Source organism: Pygoscelis adeliae, unplaced genomic scaffold, assembly GCF_000699105.1.
Source record: "Pygoscelis adeliae isolate BGI_AS28 unplaced genomic scaffold, ASM69910v1 Scaffold584, whole genome shotgun sequence".
NCBI lineage: Eukaryota > Metazoa > Chordata > Aves > Sphenisciformes > Spheniscidae > Pygoscelis > Pygoscelis adeliae.
The window spans coordinates 227,841-237,175 of NW_008824602.1; the positions used below are offsets into that span (position 1 = coordinate 227,841).

At 60.7% G+C, this 9,335-nt stretch overlaps 1 protein-coding gene across 1 annotated transcript; it reads left to right on the forward strand.

Annotated features, from left to right (window-relative positions):
- The first annotated feature begins 1,226 nt into the window (after window positions 1–1,226).
- On the forward strand, window positions 1,227–6,298 carry ENTPD2 (ectonucleoside triphosphate diphosphohydrolase 2). The gene is made up of 8 exons (XM_009322338.1): window positions 1,227–1,305; window positions 1,822–1,972; window positions 2,637–2,796; window positions 2,888–3,115; window positions 3,534–3,800; window positions 4,005–4,124; window positions 4,404–4,538; window positions 5,141–6,298. Exons 1-8 carry the CDS (start codon window positions 1,227–1,229, stop codon window positions 5,339–5,341), a joined length of 1,341 nt encoding a protein of 446 aa, XP_009320613.1. The 3' UTR covers window positions 5,342–6,298.
- The last annotated feature ends 3,037 nt before the right edge of the window (window positions 6,299–9,335 follow it).

The following is a 9,335-nucleotide window of genomic DNA, read 5'->3' on the forward strand; positions in this document are numbered from 1 at the left end:
TGGGGGGGGGGGGGGGGGGGGTCACCAGTTGGAAACGGTTCCCTGGGGGAACAGGGGGTACCACTGCTGTGGGGCCATGGGTTCATGTGGGAATGAGGGGTGCTTATAAGCAAGTGTCCCTGCCTGTGCCCTGACACTTTATTTCTGTTGCCTGAGCTGGCCAAAACCCAACCCTGCAGCCACCTGGGCTGGAACCCGCTCTGTGGCTGGTGGGGACAGAGACAGGGATGGGGACAAGGGTGGGACCAGGCACGGCTGGGGTGCTGGGCAGGGAGAGGAGCTGCCTGCTCCAGCCCTGGGGCTCCCCCCGGATCCGGGCAGGGCCGGCAGCAGACAGAGCCTTAGTACAAGCCAGCTTTAAGCCTTAAGTGGTTTCACTCCAGAGATGCTCAGCTGGGGCAGCGCTGGATCCCGCCTTGCTTCCTCCCCCCCCCCAAGCCTTGCAGCCTCCTCTCTGGCAGCGAAGCAGCTCCGGTGGGGGCACGGAGGGGGCCAGCGCAGGCAGCCCCGAGCCCGCAGGCAGTGAGGGGTGAGGCAGAGGGGTCCGCCCGGGGGGGCTGAAGGCAGCATGGGGCGGCCCCCTCCCTGGGACCTGGGTAACCTTGTTTGGCAGGAGGGAGCGGGGTTATTTATAGCCGGAGAACGGCCGAGCCATACAAGGGCAGGAGGGACGAGGTGCCTGGCTGCCCTTCTTTGGCAAGCCGCATCCCTGGGGGGCCGCTCCCAGGTGTCCCTCGCTCCCCACTGGCGCCAGGGACCGGCTGGCATGGCTCAGCGTGGATGCCCACTGGGCAGGAGCGATGCTACGGGGAGATGGGAGCAAGCAGCGGGGGAAGAGCCTCCTGATCTGTGCTCAAGGAGGCAAGGGGGTCCCCATGCACAAAAAGCCAGAGTCTCTGTGCTGTGCCAAGCGGCGTCCTGGGGCGGCCGGTGTCTCCGGCTGGGGACAGCACCCACTCCCAGCTGCATCCTGGGCAGGGCCCCGTGCAGGCAGGTGTGGGCAAGACCGTGCCCATGCTGGGCTGAGTGGCGCTCATCTCTGCCAGGTGATGCTCCTGAAGCTGCCAGGGCAGGACCGGCCATGCACAGGGGGTCGTTGAGCCCCAGTGCCTTCCCTCGGGATGGCCTGGGGCAGCTGGGGGGGTCTCCTGCCTCCGGCCTGACCCGCTGCCTCCCCCCCCCTGCAGTATGGCATCGTGCTGGACGCCGGGTCCTCCCACACGGCCATGTTCGTCTACAAGTGGCCTGCAGACAAGGAGAACGACACCGGGGTGGTCAGCGAGCACAGCATGTGCGATGTGGAGGGTAAGGGCCGTCCCAGTCCCCGGGGGCCAGTGGCTGCTGGCAAGGTCTGTCACGTCCCCTGCGGGCAGAGCACCGTGGTGGTGCAAATGCCCCTGCCATGCCCAGCTGCGTCCCTGTGTATTCACCAGCACAGTGAGGTGTTATAAGGGGTCCAGCTCTGTTCCCAAAACCTCCCCCATCTTCCCCCAAGGCATGCAGCCATGCATGTCTGTCGTTTATCTTTTCCTGGCATGCATTGAACTGCCAGGAAACAATTCAGCTCCCTGCCTAGACCAGCGAGGAACAAGGGATGGTTTTTCCACTCTCGATTTAAGCAACCTTTCCCAGGCTGTCAGCCAGTGGGGCATGCGGTGTGGGCAGGGAGATGTGGCTGGACTCTGGATGGGTCCATGCCCACAGAAACCTGCAGCACCTGCCTTTTGAACAGCCTGGGGGGGGCGAAGCTGTGCACCAAGCATCTTCCCACCGAGCATCATCCCACCACCCACAGGGAGCAATGCTGTTTCCTCTCCGCAGGTCCTGGTATCTCCAGCTACAGTTCCAACCCTCCGGCTGCCGGGACAAGCTTGGTGCACTGCCTGAACCAGGCTCTGAGAGATGTGCCCAAGGAGAAGCATGCAGGCACCCCGCTCTACCTGGGTGCCACAGCTGGCATGCGCCTGCTCAAGTGAGTGCTTGCTCCAGCCGTGCTAGCTGCCTGCCCTCAAATGCTGCCCGGGGGGCCCTGCCATGCCACCCTGCCATCTCGCCACCCATGGCAGGGGTGGAGATAGTGAAGGACAGCTGCAATGTCTCCCCTTTGCCAGGCGAAGCTCCCAACCCTCCCAGCTGCCCAGCTCCGTGTCCCTTGCAGAGGTGCGCCTGCCTTTCAGAGCAGGAGATACTCTGCAGGGCACAGCCAGCACATCCCTGGCTGAAAAGGGGCTGGTGTGGGGCCAGCACCGGGATAACCCACCCAGTCTTTTTGGCTAGCCAGGAGGAAAGTCCCCCTGCACACATTGCCAGCCTGATGGGACGCAGTGAGACTAATTACCCCCTGAGAACCACACAGAGGAGGGAGTTGTGCCCCCCTCGCCCAGCCACTGGGTATGGCTCAGGAGGAGGGAGCACACCTCCATCCCTGCCGCCTGCCTCCTTCTCCAGCAGAGACAAGGGGAATTAGCTGGGGTTTTTTGGGAGACATCCCTACAGGTACCCAGGCGAGGACCCACCTGCCTCCCACCCCATGTGCCACGGCAGGGCTGGGACCCGAGGGCTGTGCGGGCAGTGGGGGCTCCGCTGGCGGCACCCCGGCACAGCCCTGCCACTCTGCCTTCTTGCCTGGCCCGCAGCATCGCGAACCTGCAGGCTTCGGATGCTGTCCTCAGCGCCGTGGCAGCCACGCTGAAGTCGTACCCCTTTGATTTCCGGGGGGCAAAGATCCTGTCGGGGGAAGAGGAAGGGGTCTTCGGCTGGGTCACTGCAAACTACCTCCTGGAGAACTTCATTAAGGTGGGCAGGCGCCTGATGGGGATGGCTGTGGTGGCCAGGCTGTCCTGCAGCTCATCACATCCTTATGCCTGCTCTTGTCTTCCTTGCTCAGCGCGGGTGGCTCGGGGAATGGATCCAGCCCCAGAAGAAGACCCTGGGGGCTATGGACTTCGGGGGTGCTTCCACACAGATCACCTTTGAAACCAGGGACACCATCGAAGACCCTAGAAACGAGGTGATGCTGAAGCTGTACGGCCAGGTGTACAAAGTGTACACCCACAGCTTCCTCTGCTACGGAAGGGACCAGGTCCTCAAGAGGCTGCTGTCAAAGCTCCTCCAGGTACCAGCATGTGCTCGATGGGGATGCTGGCTGTCATCACCCCGTGGTTGCCCGCTCACCCTGGTGTTTATACAGGGGTGTCCCCCAGCCTTGGCTCTAGGACAGCCCTGCAGAGCCGGCTGCACACCTTTCCCAGCCAGCTCTTGGGTTTTGCCCCCGACCCTTTTCCATGGTCCCAGGGCTTCCTCCCACCCTCTCCGTAATATGTTGCACCCCTCAGCCAGAGCCAAGACGTCCCAAGTTATCTCAAGACACTTGTGGCAACTGCCAGCTCTGCATCCCGCTGCCCAAGCTCCTCCGCATCTCCCCGGCAGGGAAATGGAGGCAGGCAGGCAGCAGTGCCAGAGCTGCCATGCAGCACTCAGGGAGTCGGGGCTATGGCATGGCTCATGCGTCCCATGTGTCGCTTCTCCGGCAGGCTGAGAGCTACCGAGCAACTGTCCCCCATCCCTGCTGGCCCACAGGCTACCACAAGAGCCTGTCGCTGAGCAGCGTCTATGACAGTCCCTGCACGGAGAAGGAGAGGCCCAGCCTTGCCCTCAACACCACCATCACTGTGGTCGGCACTGGGAACGGGAGCCTCTGCGCTCTGCATGTCAGCAAGCTCTTTGACTTCACCACCTGCTCCTTCTCCCGCTGCTCCTTCGACGGCGTTTTCCAGCCGGAGGTTTCAGGGAACTTCATCGTAAGTCCTGGCATGGAGCAGGGTGGTGGCCTGGCTGCTGGGTGGGCAGGCGTCCCCGGCCCCCTGGCATCATGCGGCAGCAAAGCCAGACCCCTGGCTCTGCAAGGGTCGTCGCTTGTGCCCACTACACCGGTCAGAGCGGCTGTTCGTGGTGAGAGGGTTTGCTCCCAGCCTGTCCCACAGCTGTCTCCTTTCCTCTGTCAGGCCTTCTCTGCCTTCTTCTACACGGTCGACTTCATCCAGACAGTGATGGGGAGACCCGTGCACTTGCCCAGTGACCTGAAGGATGCTGCCGAGACCATCTGTGCCACCAGCTGGAGCGAGGTGGGCTCCTCAGGCATGGTGGGGAGGAAAGGGCTGCTTTGTGTGGGGCATCACCCGGGCTCTGAGAGCAGCCCTTGGAGGGGGCTGGGTGTCCTGGCCACCATGGAGTAGTGGGAGGGTGAGTGACGGCTCCCACATGGGACCAGGAGAGGCTCAGGTGGGTATGAGCAGCACCTTGGCCAGCCACATGCGACCACCCAGAGCTTCAGGCCACAGAAAAAAAGCCTGGACCCTGCTGGCTTGACCCCTTTTCTCTGTTCCTCCATGCATCCCACCCAGCTGCTCCAGAAAGCCCCCAAGCTGGAGAAGAGGCTGTTGGATTACTGCGCTGTCAGCACGTTCATTTATTTGCTCACCACCAAAGGCTACAACTTCAACAACCATTCCTTCCCCAACATCGCCTTCCAGAAGAAGGTGGGTAACACCAGAGCACACCCCCATCCCATGGTATCTGTTTGGAGTTAGGCCAAAAAGCCCTGCAGGAGAGATGATCCCACGCCAAGGAAGAGCCAAGCAGTGTGAGGAAAGATCTCGGGGAACAGGGGCAGGATGGGACTCCAAGTTTTTGGGTGGATCTTCTGGGAGATGGAAAAAAAAAATGAGCTGACTGTAGGGAGGTCATGGAGTCAGGTCCTCCAGTCCTTCCTTGGCCCTCAAGACACCAGCCATCTCAAACAACTTTTTGCTCAGGCATGTTGGGAAATTATCTCAGGGCAGGATCTCACCTTTGCCAAGTGCCCTCACCTGCACGAGCCATGGGGTGGGCAGCGAGATCAGGACTGTCCTGAGCGGATGAGATCCTGCTCCCATCGGATGAGCCCAGCTCAGCACAGGATGGTCGCTGCTTCGTCCCTGGGCTGGCTGGTCCCATGGGCGAGCAAGGGTTCAGGGTACTGTGGACTCCCCCACACCCCTCTCCTCCATTAGACTGACACTGAGGTGGTCCCTGGAAGGTCTCTTGAGGCCCACGGAGCTGGGTTAGCTGGGATGGTGACCGTGCCATGCTGTTTCCACAGGCAGGAGAAACGTCTATTGGCTGGGCCCTGGGCTACATGCTGAACCTCACCAACATGATCCCGGCGGAGAAGCCCTCTTCCCACAAAAGCATGCTGTACAACTACTGGGTCATTCTCATCCTGCTCTTTGTGGTCACCACCCTGACATCTCTGGTGACTGCTGTCTGCCTGCTCCGGCGCAGCAAGTCCAGTGCAATCTAACAGCAGGGACAGGGTGGGCCTTGTCTGCAGGACCCAGCACCATCCTTCCTGCTGGAGTCTCCATGGCCTGAACACTTGGGATGCAGCAAGCGCTTGGAGATGTCCTCCTCCAATATCTGATGCTTCCTGTCCCAGAAGGAAAGCTGTCCCTTTTTGCCCTCCCCTTGCTTTCAAGCTGCAGAAAGGGGGGGACAGAAGAGGACCGCTGGCCCTGCAGGAGAATGGCTTAAGGGTTTCCCAGTGCTACTCAGGGATGGACCCTCGAGCAGGCTTGGGATTTGGATGTTCAGACGTAGGGCATCTTTCTGCCACCAGACCTGGGCTGGACTGGGCCAGCAAGTCCAGACAACAGCATGATTTGTTCTCATGTGCATGGGGTGGGTGGGGAGTCTTACTTACGCTAGTCCTTATAGCTGACCTCTCTAGCCTGTCCCTGGAGCATCAGCCCTGCCTCCCGGGGAGCTCTGTGCATCACCCAGAGCCCGCGCCGTCTTTCTGGCCGATGCACAAACCCCACTGACCTTCCTGAGGGCCAGATCTTGGCCTGGACTTCCACCAGCCTCAGCACAGGGGCTTTGGGTAGGGGCTTAGCAACAACCAGACGTGGGGAGCAGGCAGCTTCCCAGGTCCCACTTCAGCAACCAGACACGGGGCCTTCCCCATTCCTGTGGTTCCTAAGCCAGACTCGCCTTTGCCACAGCCAGATCCTCCTCTGCCCACCCGGCAATGGCACAAAAAGCCCCTGTGGTTCCCTGGTGCGTGGCCGTGCCAGCGCAGAGGTGATGGGCTCACTGCGGGAGCGGGGCTTTGCACTGCTTTAGTATTTGAGCCCTGCATCACCCCGCACCAGGCAGCCGGGAGGATGCGCCTTCGTTTCCAATTGAGTAAGAACAGGGACATGCAAACATGCAGAAGACTTGGGTTTGTTTGGTTGGTTTTTTTATAATCAGAAATAAATCTTTGTAACCACTCCTATGGCTCTGTGGCTCTTGATCAGCAACAGGCTGATAAAACCTGGCTGTCCCGCAGGGGTAGAGCCACTTATGGGGTCTACTCGGGACACAGCCGCAGGCCAGGCTCTGCCTGAAGTTCTCAATCCCTTGCAGCCTCCCCAGTGCTGAGACACCATCATGGCTTCGTATGCTCTACCAGCCTGGAGAAGCCTCCAAGATGGACCAAGGTGGGCTTGAAACCTCACTCCAGACTCAGACCCACCTGGACATGGAAGAGTTTCAACCAGCCACAGTTGCAAAGTTGGGGTTTCCCAAGCACTAGAGGTCCAGTCACCCCAAAGGCGTGAGCAGGCAGCGCTCAAGCTGACTGCCCCGTGCATTCACCATTGCACTCGCAGCCACAGCCTCCACACAAGGAAAACACGTAGGGAGCCTCCGCTCCCAGGGGACTGGGTCTGGTACCCAAGCAGGGCAGGAGAGCAGCCCACAGGGTTTGCAATTTGTTTGTACAGTTGCTGGCAGCTCAGAGCCGCCACTGCAGGCATCCAGCCGCTGGGCAGCTGTGCCCGGGCCAGTCCCGACTCGTCAAGCCCATCTGGAAAGAGCCTCCCGCCCCGCCACGTTCCTCCGCGCACCCCAGGAGCGGAGCGGCTTTAGCGAGAGTTGCGGTTTCTTGCTGCCCTCCTTGCTCTCGCAGGCAGCACGAGCTCCACTCCCTGCGCCGGCCAAGCTCCTGGTACGCTGTGCTTGGCTTAACCCACTCATTCCCCGCAGCCACTTTGCTTTTAGCTGTTCTGCTGGCTGCTCCCCATCTCTGCACAGGCCAAGAGCGATGCCGGTTCAGATGATGTTCTGAGCCCCCAAACCCAGTTTCCTCACTGGACCCTTCGCCTCCTCAGCATAGGAACTCCCTCCCATGGCGAGGCTCAGGGACCGTCTCCAGCTCTGACACGGAAGAAGGTATTTCTGGTCTCTGGAGCTGAAATGCTGCTGCTCTGCTCTAAGAAACCAGCTAGTTTCCAGAACCCAGAACCTTCTAAGAAATTCAGCTGCAGCTGAATCAGAGCTGGACATCCACCAAGAGCAGCCATTTTGCCCTAGTCATGACTTGGAGTTTGCTATTAGAAAAAAATGAAGTAAAAGAGGCTTCTTAATCTTCCCACGTGCCTCTCTGGATGCATGGGATTCAAGACAGTGCCATTCCCTTGCCAGTTGGTTACGGATCTGGATGGAGAGTCTGGGACTGGCTGGGTGACAAGCCCCAAGAGCAAGGCAGGCACCGCTCAGAGGGGCTCTGGGCACGTGTGCACCCCCTTTGCGGGTGCAGAGAAGACACCCCCAGAGGCCATGCAGCTGCAGGGCTCAGCTCAGCTCAGCTCCATTCTGGCAGGCGAGAAAAGCCTTGCTGCTATCGGGGCAGGGACACTGTGACCGGCTAGAAACAGAGAGCACATGGCAACAGCTCTCCCCCCTCACAGCTTAGCCCAGACCCGTCCCTGCCTGCACTCACTTCACAGCCCTGTGCTGTCGGATTGTGGGTGCTGTGGCCTCAGAGGGACCAGCGCTCTCTGCTCCAACACTTACTGCAGGGGCTGCCTCAGGGTGACGTTTACCACCTGCACCCCAGCTCTTCCTGTCCCACCACCAGCCTTCGCTTCGTCCACAACGTCTGCTTTCAGCTCTCGACTTTTATTGTACCCCCCGTGTGCGATGTTCAGAGGCCACCTGGGAGGCAGCAATTCCTACAGTGCTTCCACCACGCTCTCACTGCAGGGTCAACCCATCCCAGCTCCCAGGCAGTGCCACAGAGCCCACCAGTCTCGCAGGCAGCACAGGCACAGGCAGGCTGGGCAGGCAGGAAGGGGTGAAGCAGGACACAGGCACGGTGCGCTGTGCTCTGCTGGCTACTCCACAACGTCCCCGTACTTGTTCCTCCTCACCAGTGCTGCCGCGCTCTCTCTGTCCTCTGGGCTGGGCAGATTTTCTGCAACAGAAAGAACAAGCTCCCTGGACCCCTGACTACCCCGCCATGTTTGCGAGGGGCAGGCAGAGAACCACAGAGCCCTGGTGAAGCATTTAAAGCCTCTTCAGCTAGCCCCAGCTTTGGGAGCTCAAGGTACCAGTAGGAGAAAGCAGCAGGCAACCATGGGAACCATCCAGCAGCGGCTGTTCTGGTGCCCCTCCAGCTCTGCCCACCGTACAGAGCAACCAGGGCAAGGAGGGGTTTACTGCCTCCCTCCATCCCCTACCCTCTTCTTCCTCTTCCAGCAAACAAGCCCTTGTGATTCCACAAAGCAGGCAGGGTAGCAGGCAGAAGCGAGCGCTCCCACCCCATGCCCTGCTCAGGTACCTGCAGTGGGCCCGGAGCACGGAGGGACACGGGAGCCATGGGACCAGGCAGGGAGCTCTGGCCACGCTAGCACTGCTGCCACCCCAGGTGCCTGCTCGCATCCCTCGGCTGCGGGGTGCCAGTATGGGACTTACATCGGGATTTTAGCAATGACACAAACAGTCACCAGCTTAATTATGAGGCGGGAACGGCAAATTGTTACAGCAGGGAAGAACCAGGCAGGACAAGCCCAGGGAAAGCAACAGGGAGAGATGTGAACGTACCTGCGGGCTGAGACACCCTACCAGCCATGGCGAGCTCCTGTGGGGACTTGCCTGTCTCCAGGTAAATCCAGAAGTCGGAGCATTTCTGTGTCTCAGCTCTGGTTACCACGTAGCTGGCAAGGGACCCTGCGGCTGGAGAGACCAAGGTGCTCCCGAGAGTGTTGGCAGCAAGGGCATTTGCTAAGAGCAGCGGTGGGGACAGCACCTGCCAGCTTCTGAGCTGCTGCAGCTGCCTGCGCGCCGTCCCTGAGCTCCCCAGGGCCGCGGGGAGCGGGGACGTGACAGGAGCCAGGGGAGAAAATCCCCCACGCTACGGACAAACAGCCCTTCTGCCTGCAACACGGCCCTGCTCCTGCTGCAACACGGCCCTGCTCCTGCTGCTACACGGCCCAGAGCGGACCCCCCAGGCTTGCCCGGGCGGGGGCGGG

What these genes read in the sequence shown, in the direction of transcription:
- ENTPD2 (XM_009322338.1), top strand. Translation starts at nt 1,227, where the DNA reads ATGTTCGTCTACAAGTGGCCTGCAGACAAGGAGAACGACACCGGGGTG. An exon ending in GCTGGCATGCGCCTGCTCAA is followed by an intron (nt 1,973 to 2,636) that starts GTGAGTGCTTGC and finishes CCTGGCCCGCAG; the next exon opens with CATCGCGAACCTGCAGGCTT. An exon ending in AGGTTTCAGGGAACTTCATC is followed by an intron (nt 3,801 to 4,004) that starts GTAAGTCCTGGC and finishes TTCCTCTGTCAG; the next exon opens with GCCTTCTCTGCCTTCTTCTA.